Genomic DNA, 18,861 nt, shown 5'->3' on the forward strand with positions numbered 1-18,861 from the left:
GACTCCATTAGAACATTGCTACAATTGTATAACAACATTTGGAAAATTTAATGAGCTAAATATCTCAAATTGATTTTAAGGGGTCTTGATACATGATTTTTAGAATTTTTAAAACAATCTCTGGTCATTTTGCCTGCCCCTTACAGGAGATAAGGTTCATTTTAGTAGCTGAAATGAAATACAATTATAATCCCCAACTCCCACATTTATAACAATGTGAACAGTTGGGACATCACAGTCTCATACCAAGGAGCTGGGAAGTTAATCCCAGGGCATATAGCACTCCCAAAAAAGGAGCATCTCCCATTTATAACTCTTCAGCTCACTTTACCCAACATCAACAGTACAGAGGTTTGAGTTTTTCCTAGACTCCTCTGCCACATTTTTGTAATGATATCTAGATTTCTTGATGATATTCTAGACCCAAAATGAGTTTTACTTTGTTTAAAAATATATTTGCCAAGGTTGAAAGAGTTGCTACATTTGTGAAAATTGTGACAAACCAGTTCATAGGCTTTAAAAATGCCATACAGAAACTTATGTGAAATATGATAATGGGTTTGTTTGCTATTGTAATTAACAGGACTATTGAGAATTTTGGGGATATTTATGCCTACATATTTGTACTACTGTTCTGTTCTTTATAAAGAAAACTGTTACTTTGTAAAATTCATTTGCTTGTACTCACAGTGGATCATGGCCAGATATGAAGAGGAAATGGATCTCATTTTTGGTGAGAAAGCCTTGTATTCTATATTTTCTTAGCTGACACAGTGTGTCAATGATTATAAGCTATGTTTTTATATTTAAAACTCTTTTATTATTATATTTTTCCTGAATGTACAATATACTATTTCAGTCTTTCATTTTTTCTCTCTATTTTATATTTGAAGCACATGTCACCAGTTTTAAGATTTTCTTTACCTTTTTTGATTTAGCAGTAATGTAAGTTTAAAATACATTTGCTATAATGTCAATGCATGCCCCAAAAGCTTGAGACTATAAAAATGATACCACTAATTGATGTCACTAATTAAAAAAATTATGGGATTTTGCTTAATGATTCTGTCTGATTCCAGGACAAGTTTTACAAAAGAGCCATTTCACTGGGTCAAAGAAACCAATCCAGGAAGGATTAATGTAATTCTAAGCCAATACAAAGGACTTGAACCTAGTGTGAAGACTCAAGGTTGCAACGCTTGGCATACGTTAAGATGTAGGCCTTCCTTTTATCCACACTCTGAAAATACTTACAGACGAGTATCCCTAATTTGGCTCCTACCTGGCTCCTATAATCTAGTCCCTTTTCTGTCTTTCACAGTGTGGCAAACTTTCTGTAGTCCTGGATACTGACTGGATAAATGCTTCATTGCTTATATCATTTTAATTGTGCCCTGATTCAAGGGCCTGTTATAGATTTATTTTTCCTTTACTTACAATTTTTACACATAAGACTTTGATAGTCTATATTTCACCCCGAGATTATCTTTTTTATTTGGATTTTTCTGATGTCTTTTTAATTTCTCTTGCCAATTGATTCATATACCTCATAACTCAGTCATACATTCTTAAATGATCCCTGTGTTTTTCAATCACCCTCTTCAAGGGGGGAATGTAAAAATATTATTATTTTAAATTGCAAAGTTTAAATTCCTTTTGAGAAGAATTTTAGGTTAAGAAACATGCTACCTATCTGAATCCAGAAACTAAACTCTTTGGAGAAGACACCATGAAGATGCCTACAGACCACAAGCTACACGAGAAGATCAGGAATGAACTTTGGGTGTGGTTGATTGAACGTTTATTTGTATATATACTTTCATACCAAAGGAGACTTCCCTCTAACTGGTTTTTTGTCAATGTGTCTAGCAATTATTGGTTTTGTTCTTTTATCCTCTTATCCTCAAATTATTGTAATCTTTAAATTGATTATGTTTTCATGATCCTTTTGGGGAAACTGGTTTCCCAATAATGATCAAAGAGGGGGATATAAAAATGGAGATTTGAACCCCAGACTTCAATCCCCAGAAGTTCTTGGTACTTCCCATAATTCTCACCTGGGTCTCCACCTGGGTGAGAACAGAATTTAGTATTTAATGGGCTCTCTGCCTCCCAAGAGCCTCTTCCTCTACTCAGAGATTGCAACAAGATGTAATGTGTAGGTTGTGAATGGGCTAATGTGCCCTAGGCACGTGCTTTTCTTATTTTGTATTTCTTTATCCTTTTTTTCTAATAATCTTTAACAAACCTCTAAAATATAATACTTTTTGTAGAGAAACTAATTTAACTGTTACGAGGTGGTACAAGGAGTTGTTTTGATTTGCATCTCTTTGATTAGAAGAGATTTAAAACACTTTTTCATGTGCTTATTAATTATATGTGTGATTATGCAAAACTTAGTTCCATGTGAAATATGTACATTTGTTCTGGAAAAATGTCTGTATGTTTCAAGTATTCAAAGAGCTGTCATATGAAGATTTTATTCCTTCTGTTTGGCCATAGAGGTAAAAACCAGGAACAAAAAGATTTATAAAGAGGAAATTTAGGCTTGATGTTAAGAAATGCTTCCTGCCATTTAGAGACACCCAAAGTATAACTAGTTGCCTCAATAAATGGCAGAGTTTCTCTCCTTGAGGTCATTAAGTAAAGGTTGCATGGCCAATTTTCAGGCATATTTTAGTGGAGATTCGTTTCATGAATAGCTTAGACAATATTGCCTAGTGAGAAATTTTCCATCTACCCAATTTGGTAATTCTATGATTTTATATGCCGTGCAATCTGAGAATTTATACTTCTATGTAGATAAAGATTTCTTAAACAATGCAACCCTGGGTGTCACCTCAAAAATAACACCTATTGGAAAAACATAGAATCTATATAGTAAGGATAAGACTTTTAACAACTACATTTAAAAATCATTCATTAAGAACTTACTATAGCACTTTATTGTACTAAATGCTGGAAATACAAGAACAAAAATGGAGACTCTCTGTCTTCAAAGAGCTCTGGATACCTTGCCTGAAATTTTATACCACTACATCCTCAACAAAATAAAAAAAACAAAACAACCCAAATCTAAAATAATTATATCTACATCAAGATTAGAGTAGACAAAAATAATTCATCCAAAGTATAAACCTTTTAGTAAAAATATCAGACAGTCAAACTATCTTGTGCTTTCTTTTAGTTATCCTAACTACCCCAACTCTATCTTTCTCCTGTGTTCCAAAAACAGTCAATACAAGTAACCTGACTCATTCATATTTTAAGATCTGGTTATGGTGCCTTCTACCTAGTGCTTTTGAAACAATGTTTCAAAGTGAATTCCCTTTCTTCCCCAATACCACAAACTCTTAACAGTGGAAAACACCATTCCTATTCAGCCATTTGACCAAAAGGGAGTGCAATTCTGTGATGCGGCAAAGATGGGGCAGTGAAGATCTGGTTAAATGGGAAGATGTTTTCATCCCTATGAAAAAGAGGTCAATAAACCTGTGGTCAGTTTCTCCTAGAAGTTTTCATAGGAGGCAGGGAACTAACTAGGTTTTCATGGTCTCCAACTTAAGAAGGCTGAGGCTAGTGAGCTTCAGGATATTTATGAACATCATGACAATAAAAAGAGGAGTTTCCAAACTATGAGGAGGACTGTCTGAGACAAAATATCAGAGATGAATTGTGGGTGTTGTATGGGATGAAAAAGAAACAAAAACGTCAAGAAAGAAGGTGACAACTTGAGATGACAGCTTCTAATTAGGTTAATTAAACTTTTGCTTCCTAAAGAAAGACAGAATAATAAATAGAAATTCTTCAGAAAGTCACAATAAAAACAATATGTTTACCATTGTATTTCTTGGAGGAGGAGGAGAAGTAAGAGGAGGATATAAAGAGACTGAGAAATAGAGACATAGATACACACAGGGATAAAATTAGGCATATAGAGAGAAAATGAAAGACATATAAGTGGTGATACATGCATAGTATGGGATAGGAGAAGGAGCTGAATTTTTTTCCCAGAAGCACTATATTTTCACTAAGAAAAAACAAAAATTAAAAAAAACCCCAAGTATATAGCACACTAAGAAGAGATGGAATTCAGAATACAGCCTTAGATGGGGTAGTAAAAAAAAGAACTATGTAGGGAACCACAAAACTGTGTTACTTAGCATAAAATGTTGGACAAGCAAAGGGTAGAAAAAGGATGACTTTAAACTAAAATTTATCTGAGTAAGAGTCAAAACTGTTTATTGAAGTTCACAAAGCAACAGTTTCTATGGTAGCAATTGGAAATAAATGATGTCTTTCAATTGAGAACCAACTGGACAAACAGTAGTTTAGAAATGTAATGGAATATCATCACACTATACAAAATGAAAAATATCGGGAATTTGGAGGGATGATAAAATTTATATGAACAATATAGAGTAAAGTAAGAATTATGAGAAGAAAATAGGCAATGATTACAATAATATAAATAAAAATAATACTACAGGTAAGCCAACCTCTCTATAATTGTAGTGACAAATCTTAGCCTCAGGAAAAAATGAGGAAATATACCTCCTTCATTTTTCTAGTCACAAAGAAAAGTACAAGCAGATTCATATTAGGTGTAGTTTTTTTTAACTCTTTTTATTTTGCAGTCTAATGGGTTTGACTTTCTCCCCAGAACTCAGTTGACAGAAAGTAAGGGCAGAAAACAGAAATAAGCAAGTATTAAAGCATCAATGAAGTATAATGTTTCTTTGTGGATTGTGTGAAAATATTTCTGAATTTGAAGGTAAGTTTGAATTAGCTGGCTTAAGATTGGTCACATCTTTGGTAGGTATTGGAAAGCAAAGTCTGTCAATCTAATTGAATAGCTCAAAGAAGAAAGCAACTTTAAGGAACCATGACTTTTGGCAACAAGGAAGAGAGCCAACTGTAATTTCAAAGGAGAATTACCATTGACAGCTGAGAGCGGATTTGCAGGAAGGAGCAGTCCCAGAGAACCAAACTGAGTAATATGCACAACAAGAGATGTTTACAAGTATACCACAGGAAGAGAAAGGACATTTGTTGTTCTTCAACTGATCTTTCACTCATGTCTGACTCTTTGTGACTACATTTCAAGTTTTCTTGGCAAAGATACAGAACTGGTTTATCATTTCCTTCTCTAGACCATTTTGCAGATGAAGAAACTAAGGCAAACAAGGTTAAGAGGCTTGGCCAGGGTAATACTACTTGTAGGTATCTGAGGCTAGATTTAAATTCAGAAAAATGAGTCTTCCTGATCCATTGGGTCACCTAGGTGCCCAGAAAGAACGCTCGAATCTTGCAGTATTAAAGGTGGGAATTGCCTTGATCACATGAGTTCCCTAGAGGTACATCACTATATGTATCTCAGAAGTATATGCGAACTCTTCTGAGTGATGCCATGTGCATTTATGAGATGATTAAAACCAGGTTTCTTGGGAGAATGTTTAATAGGTGCTCTTCTTAGAGAAGAATTTAAACTTTGCTTTCTGTTAATTATGTCTCTTGGCTAAGAAGTATAGGGAAACCAGTGAAGATTTTAAAACTAATTTTGGGCGAATGGTTCTACAGAATACCTCTTAGTACTTTGAGAGTAATCATATCCCTGAGGACCCTACCTGAAGTTCTGTTTGGTCAGCTGGGAAGGTAGCCTAGAGGAGTTCCTATACTTTGTTCTAAAGAAGGATTCACGGGATACAAGGGCACTTTATATGCATTGCTAACATATAAAAATTAAAAGTATTGATAATAATCTACAGATAAAAATCAGTTGGTTGAAGTGACTGGGTGAATTCTCACAAACCTGAAATGATCTCTTCCTCCTGCTGCTTGGAAATCCCTCCCAACCTCCCTCATATTCCTGAACATATTTGGGACACAATGTACTGGATTAATTATTTATTAGACATTTACAGGAAAAGGTCTCACCCAAGAGTCCTGCCCATGAAAAGGCAGAACAGGGATGGGGAATTCTCCAGCAGGCCAGAGGAGGAAACAGAAAAGTAGTGAAAATTTTCATAATCCATATTAGCAGTTCTTTAGAGAAAGTAGAAGTCATTTCCATAAACACAAAGTTGTTTCAGTAAAGGAGTTCCTGTGAAACAATTGAAGGGATCTTGATTATATAATGACATAAAGTAACTTAGGAATTGGTAGTAGTAGGATGAAACTTGGAACAATAGTGAAAAATTCACTCCCTGAAAGTAATTTTGAAACATCAGAAAGTAGCTAGGGAAGCACAGACTTCAGGAGATTCAATGATATTGTCTGAGGTTAGTCGGGATTCCACCGAGAATGGAATTTGAAGAGAAGGATAAAAACAACACAATAAAAATTATTATTTCTTTATGCCCAAAAATATTTAAAAGAATCTATGCCCTTTAATCCACCAATATCACTATTAGGTCTGTATCCTAAAAAGATTTTAAAAATGGGAAAGGTTCTGTTTGTACAAAAATATTGATAGCTGCACTTTTTCTGGTGGCAAAAAATTGGAAAGTGAGGGCATGTCCCTTGTTTGGGGAAAGGCTGAACAAATTGTGACATATGATGGTGCTGTAATACTATTGTGCTATAAGGAATGATGAATCGATGGACTTCTATAATAACTGGAAAGACCTACATGAACTGATGTGGAGTGAAATAAGCAAAACCAGAACATTATATCCAGTAACTGAAACATTGTGGTATGATCAAATGTAATTGACTTTGCTACTAAAAGCAATTCAGTGATCCAGGATAATTCTGGGGGACTTATGAGAAAGAATGCTATCCACAGCTAGAGAAAGAACTGTAGAAGTAGAAATCCAAAAGAAAGTATATCATGTATCACTTGTTTATATGTGTATATGAGTTGGGGTTTTGGTATTGAAAGATTATTATAAAAATGAATAATATAAAAATAGGTTTTGAGTAATAATATATGTATAACCCAGGGAAATTGCTTGTCAGCTCTGGGAGGGGGAAGGGAAGAGGAGAGGGAGACAACAGGAATCATGTAACCATGGACATTTTTTTTTAATTTAAGAAAGAAAATTTTAAAAATCCTTTATTTCTATAACCCTCAGGCTAGGAAACAGGGAAGAACATCTTTTGGAGGTAGAGGAAAAAGTAAAATCTTTCTTAAATTAGATGGATTCATTCAATGGATTGTGAATCTAAATTGTCACTCCAATTCCCACCCCAGAACCCCACTTACCTTTTCCCTCTGCAACCTCATCTCAATTCCTAGGTTTGATCTTTTTTTTCTAGATCTTCCCTTCAAGCCTCATGTGTCTGACCATTCCACATTATCATATTAATATTATATACATCAATTTTTTGGGAGATAGAGAAAGATGGAAGGGACAGAATTAAAACATCCCTTAGTGGAAAGGGAATGTGAATCACCCTTGCTCTTCCACTTTAAGCACTTGCTTTACCAGAAAATGTTAGGATGACCAAGGAGAGATAAAGCATTACTGAGGACTTGAACAGCACCTGAAATCAGTATTTTCCTTTTTTATGCAGTGAAACACCAAAGCTCTCTACTCTGGTTTTCTAAAGAGACATGACTATTAGGCAATAATCCCATGGTCACTATTTACAGACCTGTATGTCAGCATAAACTTCTTTATCTAAGGTTCGAACATCGATCTGTGGAGACAAAGCAGGATACCAATGGGTCTTAGACATGAATTTTTATCAAACTTTTTATCACTATCTCAGAGGAAAGGGAAATAAGACTGTGGATAAGGACAAGATAATTCAAGCTGGGGATGTTTTCATTCTATGGAATTTTCTCTTCCCAACCATACAGGAATAAGTGGGGAATAAGAGATAGAGGAGTAGAGCTTACCATCAGTGCTCATGTCTATAATTTGATCCCTCCTAATCCCAAATTTTTCACATATTTTCTCAAATTTCTTCTTCATTTCATTTGGCAGGTCTGGAGTCCGGCCTGTAGTTAGTTAGGATGAAAGTTAGAATGGTTGTTGAGTCTCTGTTACAGTCTTTTAGGAACAAAATATAGGGAAGGGAATATTTAGATATTTGTGGAGTTGAGGGGCATGGAGATTGTGCCTATATCTGTGATCTGGGTGACTGAACTAATAACTCTGGGTACTGGAATTCTCATGTACCCATGGATTTATTGCAACCAGTTATAAAGGAGGACAGAGGATTCCCTTTTGATATCAATATATCAATTAACAAGCATTTATTAAACACCTACTATGTGCCAAGTATTATGTGAGTCATTAATGATATAAAGACAAAGGAAAGCTAGATCTTTCTCTCAAAAAGTTTATATTCTCCTGGAAAGGAACAATAATTTCACAAATAAGGACATGCAGGTATGAACTCCTAGTGGTAAAAGGTTCAAACATAGATTATACAAAACATATATAAGATAAATGAAAACTAATTTAGGGGGGACAACTATCATCTGGGAGAATTAGAGAAAACCTTTTGAGGGAGATAGCACTAAAGATGAGTCATAAATGGAGCTGGAGAATGCAAGGAGTAAAAATGAGGAGGTAGAGCAACCCAGTATGATGTTTTAAAGGCATAGATTTCAGAGATAGATGACTTATGCAAGAAAATGGATCAGTTAGTCTGGGACAGATAGTATATGAGAGGAGGCTCTGTTATCAATCCTGAAAGATAAATTAGAAAGTCACTGGAGTTTCTTGAGCATTATATTATCATGGACAGGCTAGCATTTTAGGGATATTATTTTAGTATTTTCACAGAAGATAGTTTGTAAAAGGGAGAGGACAGATGAAAGAAGTCAAGTCAGTAAGTTATTATAGTACTCTAAGAAGTGATGAAGGCTTATACTCAAGTGGTTTTGGTACGTGTAGAGAAAAGAGATGAGATAAATGTTGTTAAGTAGAAATGTTGACAAGGTGAGAGAAATGGTGAAAGGAATTAGAAACTGATTGGATATGTGAGATGAGTAAAGTGAAGAGTGAAGGATGATTTCTACATTGTTAGACTGCAAGACTTGAAAAATGGTGGTGTCCTTGAAAGTAATAGGGAATTAAATAGAGTTCTAGGCTTAGAACCGGGAGCACCTAGGTTTGAATCTGGTGTCAGACTTTTCCCAGCTGCTTGACCTGATTAAGTCACTTAACCCCACCCAATTGCTAGCCCTTGCTGCTCTTCTGTTTTAGAATTCATACACTACTCCCCTCCCACCCCCACCCCCGCTTTTATAACTTCTCATCATGAAAAAGGAAAGGGGAAGTGTATTAGGAGAAAGTCATAGGATACATACCATAGAGTTCTGCCCAAGTAGTCACTTTCCCATTGTTGGAATTATGAAAGACAAATATGGCATGTACAGAGTCTATGCTTTGAAGGGAGACCTCATTAAGTCCATCATCTGTGAATCCATTAAAAAGTTAGGTCAGAATTCTTATACTATGGAAACAATTGCTGTCTGGAGACTTATTGATAGTTGAACATCCTACAGAGACTTTTCTCAGGGATTTCTGTAAACTTCAATTCCATCATAACCTTTAGAATTCCAATAAAACTTCTTTTCTATTCTATTCTATTCTATTCTATTCTATTCTATTCTATTCTATTCTATTCTATTCTATTCTATTCTATTCTATTCTATTGACCAACATTTACTTTTTTCCCCAGCATTCTTCTTATCTGCCTATGCAGTCACAGAATGTTATAAATGGAAGGAACTTTGGAGATCATCTAGTCCAATCACATCATTTTACAGAGGTGGTTCCTAAGGCCACAGGGATCAAAAGACTTATACAGAATTAAACAATGATTTAGTTTCCATTTCATTCCCATAATGGCTATGCAGTTCTCTATAGCTCTGTAAAGAGGAAGTGAGATGGTCAGAGGGTCTGACTTAGGTTTTGCATAGTGCAGGCATGATGGAATTAAGTCCAGGAAATAAAAGGCTCAAAATATTCTTCCACTACCCTAGAAGGCATTGTTTTGTATACTCTTTGACAATTAGTCACTTTGTTAATCAATAGGTCCTTTAATTCTTTTCAGAATAAATGAAAAGAATTGAGATCTTCATTTATACTTACATTCGATTTGCTTTGGACTTCCCATCTCTGTTTTAGTAGACACAGAGAACTGAACACATTTTCCATTTTCCCTGGAAATAAAGAATAGGATTATAAGACCTCATATTTTGCATAGAAAAATTTACTACAAAACACCCTTTTGCATTTATTTTATTAATTGTAATGTTGCCTAGAAGATTTGTACAACTTTCCCCCTTCTTATACTAATATTATAAACAATGTTGAATCCAAGGTGACTTCTAACTTCTCAGAGAGGAATAAACTGGGTTCCCCATTTAAAAAAATTGTTGGATATTTAAAATTCAATTAGAATTCTTTGAAAATCTATAATTTCTACTGTGGATATGATGATACGCAATTAGCCAGAATATTTGATTAGACAGAAAAGTCCCCTGTTTAGTTGTTCTGGATGAAAAATACTTTGGGATAATCATGGGGCTTTTTATAAGTAAAGTTGTAATCAGAAGATCTGTGTTCAAATTTGGATCTTCCCCTTACTAATTCTGTAACCTTGGGCAAGTAAGTCTTTTCACCTTTTGAGTGTTCTTATCTACAAAATATGGATAATAATATTCTTCTTTTTTCTTATAGGCTTATTATGGAAAAGACATACATTCTCTTTTAACCTGAAAGAACTACATGAATATGAACTATTTGTCACTATATTTTACACACATCATCTCAGGAGTTGAACAAACATTAATTATCCCTATCAAATCAACAAAGCTGAAATAATCTAAACTATTTGATACTTATCTAAAAAAAGATAGAAAAATATAGTAAGTGAAAAGACAGGAAAAGGAAGAATCAGATTTTGGTCATCCTGAGAAAATAAATGACATGATAAAGAACATTGTATTTGACAATAACTATTGAGAAAAAAGAAACTGGTCTGGAAGAAGGTAGATTTAAGATAATATATTATCCCCTTAAGTTTACACCATAACTCAAAGGGATATTTGACTGAATGTCAATGGTCATCAAAATAAGTAGAAAATAACATCAAGCACTTTCCACAAAAATACATAGGATGATGTTTTCTGTTATATAAAGTTGAAAAGCAATTACTTGAACAAAATAAAATAGTTAGAATTAGAAAAGAAGCATTCAACTGGGAAAGAAAAAAAAACCTCTATCAAATACATCTAAATATGAGGTATCCAAGATAATAGTTAATTAATAAAAATATATAAAACTCAAAGAATTTTTCTAATAGATAAATACTTGAAGGATGTAATAATAATATCTTTGGAGTGATTAATATGTGACTGTGCTCAACACTAGAAATATTTTATTGTTCGATACTCACAACTCTTTGATAAGTAGGTACTATTATTATTCCCATTTCACATTTAAGGAAATTTATACAAACACAAGTGAAATGACTTTTCCAGGATCACACAGTGAGTAAGAGCCCAAGGTCAAATTTGAACTCAGTTCTTTCTGACTCCAGGCATAGTGCTCTATCCAGTGAACCTCCTAGATGGTTCAAGTATGAATATATAGAAAAGTTGTTAGAAAAAATGTAAAGTATTAACATCATGATAAAGAACCCTCAAAATCATAAATAATAATAAAAATGCAAATTAAAACAATCTCTGGGGATTCATACCTTATCCAGAAAAGTGAGAAAGATGACAATAAAAAAGAACAGTCAGTGTTAGAATGATTGTGAGAGGATAGAGCAAATGGATTTTTGCTGGAATTGCAAATTGGTCTAATTATTCTAGAAAACCATTTAAAATTATGTTAAGAAAATGGCTTCATTGTCTATACTCTTTGACCTATATATCTCCAAGAGGTCAATGATTGAAATAATAGCCCTTTAATAGAGAAAAATATTGATAGTTTGGAATGAATTATAAGCAAAGTTGATACTCATCATTTAGGGAATGACTAAATAAGCTATATCAAATGTCAGAGAAGCAAGTATATTTCTTTCCTCTCTTTCACTCTTCTTTATGTCTCCTTAATAGGATTTTCAAGAATGCTATCTCTACCTCAGAATGCAGACTGGTGACAGGGAACAGAAAGAAACTAGTAGTTCCCCCAGGTGGTGACTAAAAAGATTAAAATTTCATATAAAAATAAAGCAGTACTGCCCTCTTTCTTTATGCAAAAGCTTCATGTATGTGTTTCCTTTTGTAATTATATTATTATATCAATATTATAATAAATATTCCTTTTCCCTTTCACAGTTGCCCTTGATGTTCATAAAATTAGCTTGTTTAGGTTACAGGATCCCCAAATTATTGTTTAGGTTTTGTCCCCTTCTTTTATATCTGCTAACTCACTCAAGTAACACTTACCTTTTTTAAAAAAATGAGTCATAATTTACTTTTATTTTTTAATATAATATGTAATATAACAATATAGTACTTAAGATTTGTTATAAATATGTAATAAATTATAATAAGTATCCTTATCCAAGAGAAATACATTATCACGTTGGCTATGTCCAAAAATCTATGTCTCATTCTTTTCCCCCTTCCTTGTACAATTTCCCCCTCTTCAAGAAAGTAGGCAATATGAAAAAGGTTATAGATATATTATCATATAATACGTATTTCCCTGGCAGTCATATTGTAAAACAAGATACATTTTGCTTACACTAGAGAAAATTTTGTGGAGGAAATAAATGAAGAATGGTATGTTTCAATCTGCATTCAGAATTCACCTATTCCTTCTGTGGCAGTGGATATCCTTTCTCATCATGAGTCCCTTTTATTTGTTCTGAATTCTTGCCTTGTAATAGTTAAGTCATTCCATATTGATCATCATATGTTATTGTTAGTACATACAACATTCTCCTGGCTCTACTAACTTCACTTTGCATCACTTCATATTAGTCTTTCCAGGTTTGTGTGTGTGTGTGTGTGTGTGTGATCATATTGCTTGCCTTCTCTTATGACACTGTTACAATTATATACCACAACTTCTTTAGTCATTCCCCAATAGATGGACATCCCTTTAGTTTCCAGTTCTTGGCCACCACAAAAAAAGCTACATGCTTTAAATGTTATATGTTATAAATATGTTATATTATATTTATATTTAGCTATAAATATTTTAGAACGTATAGTTTTTATCCTTTTTCTTTGTTCACCTTAGGAAATAAAACATAATAGTCATTGAGTCAAAAGGTATACACAGATTCATATCTCTCTGAGTATAATTCCACATGATTCTCTTGAATGGTTGGATCAGTCCACTAACAAAGTATTAGTGTTTTCTCACATCACTTTCAACATTTGTCATTTTGCCCTTTTATCATTTTAGCCCATATGATATGTGTGAGATGATATCTCAGGGTTATTTTGATTTGCATTTCTCTAGTCAACGATTTAGTGCATTTTGAGTATAGTTATAAATAGCTTTGAACACTTACCTTTTAAAGAAGGTTCCTTTTATTATACCATTTTGTTCACCGATATTTTTGATAAATAACCTCAAGCTCCCTCCTTCTTCAATCTTTTGTGTCACATTTGAGCCCAATGCAATAGTGAACCACTCTCCAGTAAGCTGTGGAAAAGAGTTTGGAGGAAAATTGAAAAAAATATGTTCCTAGTCACATAGGTCCAGGATAAATTAGAATTGAGAAAGACCATAATCCAAATCCCTCATTTTACAAGTAAGAAAATGAAGGAATTATAGATGAAGTATATCATAACCCCAATTCTACATAATTCATATAGTATCCTCCTAAAATAACATAAAGATCAGAATTAGGAATTAGAAAATTTGAGTTTTGATCTTGTCTCTGATTCTGACTCACTCTGAGACTTATGATAAATTATTTAACCTTTCCTTGTCTTGGTTTGATTATCTCTCCAATGAGAAGAATTATGTATGTCTTCTGTGTTTCAGACATTATCCTAGAGATAATATTATTTTCCTTCTTCTTACTATGTTTCTTGGACTTAGATATGATTGGTAATTTCTGCAATTATTTGGTTAGTAGAAAAGAGATTGACACAAGAGCTGAGAAGCTCTATACTGAGGCCTTAACAGTAATTCTCTTTTATTATTTACAAATGACTTATGTTCATTCTCTGACCCTAATCACTTGTAGTCCTGGGGCATTCTCTTTCCTTCTTCTCTACCTAGGTCTGAGATAACTCCCTATGGCACAATTCACATAGCATCTAATCCTAGCACATATACAGAAATAAAGCCCCTTACCTACATTCTGAATACTCTTGGCAGATTTGGTTTAAAAAGCAAGTCATAGAAAATGAGACTGGCATAGATTTTTTCATCTCACGATTGCAGTCAGAAAAAGAAAGGGCAGTTTTAAATTGCAGCTTGGGGGATTTAGCTTCATTTTTGCAAGACTGGCAACTCAGGATTTCAGCATTTTAGAGTGAGAGTTCTATTAAATCATCCAGTCTAACCCTTCATTTGATAATTGCAGAAACTGTTCTATGGGCCTATGGTGTGATGAATGAGAGTATAGGGTTATTTTTCAGTCTAGTTATTTAAAAGCAATACACCACGAGCACACAATCATATGTAATTTCATATTTTGTATTGACTCCAATCACTGGTAGACGACACAATCATTGGGGAAGACAATTTTGAATGAGAAGATACAAATGCATTTTCCTTTTTGATGCAAACCCCATATTTGTTCTCTTTTGTACAAAGAACTTCCATTTTCCTTACTCATACCCTCAAACCTTTGTGAGACTATTCTTTCCACCTGTTCTTATTCTTGCTCACTTACCTGTGATGCAATGTTCCCCAATTTGATATCAGCTTGAAGGCCACAGATAAGGGCTAGTTCCATGATCAGCACTAGAATTTTCATCTTCTCAGTTATACTCTGATGCTTCAGCAGCAGCTGAATTTGTGAGGATTCTGTGAATACTCCAGCCTGTGTGATCAGCTGCCTTTATACCTCTTCCTGGGGCAGGAATTCCTGATGATGTGGCACTTTGAGGACCCTAATCTCTCAAAATATACTTTATTCAGTCACTAGCCAATGATTAACTGCTGACCAAAGATTCCAGGGGCAGATTAGCAATGTGCTTTTTGACAACAAAATTGACAAGTCTGAAATTCAAATGTCCAAGATTAATAGCCAGTGTTAGGTTGGGCCAATGACCTGGCATCAACTCTGCCTCTGTCCTAAGAATAAGGAATACATTTCCTATGTTCTTTATCTTTGTGGCAGTCAGACAATTAACATTTGTCTACCAACCACCTAAGGAACATGAAGTATTGTCTTAGACAATGTGGAAAAAAAGTCCAAACAAAGAAATATATATCAGTGCTGTCTCAGAGCTTTCTATCTAGTTGTAGAAATTCAATAACAATTAAATGCCTGCTGTGTAGAAAGCACAGTTTTAGGAACTGGCCAAATAAATATTTGGACTTGATCTCCTTTGTGGTATCTATTTTCTAGTACACACATAGATAAATTACCCAAAAGGCATAATTCTTTTGGTTTTAATCTTTTAAATTATAGGTATAATGGACTCTCAGTGGTGAAACTGCTTCTACTAGTGTAGCTCAATAACTTGTGGACAATTTATCATCTTAAATAGTTATCTGACATACTGAGAGGTTAAAAGATTTGTGCGAGGTCACTGTACTATTATATGTCAGAGGCCTTGATCTGGCAACCCAATTTCAATTTGCCTTGCAAATCTTACTAAGTTTGAAGGACATTTATTCTATTATCTGTTATCTGTTGTGTTCAAGGCATAACAATAGATGACAGGGATAAAAAGACCAAGAAAATCATCCTTGCTGCCAAGGAACTTTCATTTGACTGAAAAAAAGTTTATGCTTTGTATATAAAAAAGTAAATAAATTGTGTGCATATATGTTTATGTACTTATTCATGCATATATACATATAAAAACTTATATAAAGAATTTCTAGAGAATGAGTGAGTAACTCTAATTATTAGTAGGGGGATCATACCTCATATAATCTGTCCTCACATAGGATGATCTGTGCTTTGAAGCAACCACAAGGAGAGAGAAAGTACTTTTTTGAAAGCAAAGTATTAGAAAACTGTGTCCCATATAATGAATAAGTAGTAGTCCATTGTGATTAGAATGGAGAGCATGTGAAAAGGAGTACTCTGATACAGAACGTGGAGAGATTTAAATGACAACTGCAGAAGAAAGTCTGTATATTTTATCCCCTGACCACTGACATCATGGGACTGGGGTATTGGGGGACCGTTCACTGAACTGAGAGAGCTGACTAAAGTCCAGAAGTCTCTGTACACGCTGAAATCTCGCTGAAGCAGGTGCCACCCTCCTATTGTGTAAAGAGTTGACTGATCTTATTTATTTCCGTGTAAAGACTGAAAATTTTTGGAGGAACATAAAGCCTTGCAATTATTTGAAGGCAAGCAGAATCCCATTGCTGTTGTAATAAGCTAATATGGTTTTTTTGTGCTATATACAACTAGAGCCAGGGGGAAACCTCTCAAGGGCTTGAATGCATTGCCCTCTACCACCCTTCCTGGCTTGAGAAGGACAAATTCCTCAGTGTCAAGAGAGCTGAGGAACTTCGAAGCCAGTTCTCTGAATTATTGAAAAGGTTTTCACAGGAGAAGTTTTAGAACTGTTTTACAGCCCATCCAAGGGATCTGATCTAGGTAGTTGTAGACCCCATGCTTAGGGTTGCGCTATCAGTGAAAAGCTATAGCTGCTTTTCCAAAATAACTTAACTACTTAGGTAGCTGTAGAGTCTCAGAAAAAATTGCAGAAAGAAAAGAGTAGCAGTTTCATTTAACAGAAGAGTGGAGAAGAAGAAAAGGAGCAGATGAAGCCTGGTCCACACAATTTCCTAAAAACAAACAATGTCGTTAAGTACTGCAATTAAAAAAAAAAAAACCACTGGGCAATCAGAACCCCAAATTTGTAGTCCCGGCTGTTAGGTTTCTGTATTGTATGCTTACTCTCCTCTATAGTCCTTGATAGTTCTGGTAATTGTCACCCAGATTTAAGTGGATTTATTTATTTTTAAGTTGTCCTTACTTTTGCTTTCCATTAAGTAAAAGGTTTGTTATGATTTCTATTGTTTTTATCCTTTGGATTAGCAAATGAGCATTTTTAATAATTAATAGTGTTATCATTAGCTGATTTATTTAAATGGGAAATACATAGGTGGGGGCTCTGGAGCTACAGTGGAACATGAGAGGAGTATATTCCCTACCCCCTCCACATTAAAGTTATATCTTGAGAGACAAGTAGTAGGATCTTAGTCACTGCCCTTATGACCCTTGTCAGAGTGGGTGCAGGTGGGATGTTCAAGCTAGCCTTGGCCCAAGACTAGAGAGCCAAAAGAGAGTTAGGGGAGGGGACAGGGCTAGACCAGGTTATCTAATTCACTGTGTAATGAAATATTTTCCTCCTGATGGAAGAAGCTAACTTTTTTTACTACTTGCGTTGATTGTACTTCTGTTTTGCGTATCACAAATGTCACCATTTCCCAACATATACCTGCTCTCCCTCTTCCTACTCTCCCACTATCCTACATGTTAAGGACAAGTGAGTAAGATGTACCACTCTAATAGAAGGACATTTCTACAAAGAAGTCAAGAGTTCCCTTCTCAAATCTCTTCTTGGAACTATATTCAATTACAATTTTGGAGCATTTGGTTTTTGTTCGTTGTTATCATTTTTTCCTGTTTACATGGTTTTCTCATGTTGTAAATTATTCTCCAAAGTGCTAACTGCTTCATTCTCTGTTTATGGCTTTTAGATAGTCCAATGATGCTTACACTATCTCTCCTTAACCTAGATTCTGGGGCAGTTGTTTTTCCTATCAGATATTTCATATTTTCTTCTTTTTTCGGTCTGATAGATCACTAGATGTGAGTAAAAATTAAAAATTAACTCAGGGCCTTCAAAGGCTACAAACTTAGCTACAATATATACCTGCTGATTTCTTCTTGAGACAGGATCAGTGCTCTCATATAGGAAGAGCAATGAATAATAGTTAAGGTTCCAGGTATTTTAGGGGCAGAGAGGAGTTATTTCATAACTTTTTTGTTTGATTTAAGCAGGACTATGTCAGAAAAGGAAGATGTTCAGAGATATTCAGGGATGTCTGCTGAAATTTCAAAAGAATGATCTTTTATCTCCTGATTTTCAAGAAGAACAACTGGGAATAAAGACAAAATCCTCAAGTAATTGTAAAAAGAAGGAGTAATTTTGAAAGCAAGATATTGTGGTTCTGAGTTTATATTAGAGGAAGAATGAGTGTTCTTCTGTCAGAGGCCCCATGGACACAAGGCGAGGAGAAAGTTTATAGATGTTTTGAGGCTTCCCTGACACCTCAGCCACATATTTTTAAACAAATGGTAAACAATATGGAGTCTATGGTTTTGCACATAATTTTTTTTCACTTGCATATATGAATTTTTTGTTGATGGTTAGTAAGTACATGATAAAATAAAAAAACATAAAAATGTTTTACTCGAAATTATCCATATTATATATCACAATGCTTTCCAACTCTAGTTTACTTGTAAATTCTCTTCCATTCATAAATATGATTGGTAACATGTTCCCTATTCTTCTAATTTATTCATGATATCTCCTTTTATGTTTAGATCATGTACCCATTTTGATCTTAGTTAATGGTGTAAGATATTGGTTTATATCTAGTTTTGGTCACACTGCTTCTCAGTTGTCCCAGAAATTTTTAAAGTGATTTCTTATCCCCAAATCCTTGATCTATGCTTTTGTCAAATACAAGATACTACTATTTGATGTATGTCTGTCCTGTTTCACTGACCTTTCTATTTCTTAGCCAGTACTAGATAGTTTTGATAATT

At 34.3% G+C, this 18,861-nt stretch overlaps 1 protein-coding gene across 1 annotated transcript; it reads right to left on the minus strand.

The window, feature by feature from the left end:
- Positions 1–5,892: 5,892 nt before the first annotated feature.
- LOC103095354 (trichosurin-like) lies at positions 5,893–15,573 on the minus strand. Its single transcript, XM_007475351.3, has 7 exons — positions 14,782–15,573; positions 13,444–13,577; positions 10,056–10,126; positions 9,269–9,376; positions 7,847–7,948; positions 7,600–7,644; positions 5,893–6,103 (listed from the first exon to the last, which is right to left on the minus strand). The coding sequence occupies exons 1-6, from the start codon at positions 14,863–14,865 to the stop codon at positions 7,622–7,624; spliced, it is 522 nt and encodes a 173-aa protein (XP_007475413.1). The 5' UTR covers positions 14,866–15,573; the 3' UTR covers positions 5,893–6,103; positions 7,600–7,621.
- Between the last annotated feature and the right edge of the window lie 3,288 nt (positions 15,574–18,861).

This window comes from Monodelphis domestica, chromosome 1, assembly GCF_027887165.1.
Source record: "Monodelphis domestica isolate mMonDom1 chromosome 1, mMonDom1.pri, whole genome shotgun sequence".
In the NCBI taxonomy this organism is placed as follows: domain Eukaryota; kingdom Metazoa; phylum Chordata; class Mammalia; order Didelphimorphia; family Didelphidae; genus Monodelphis; species Monodelphis domestica.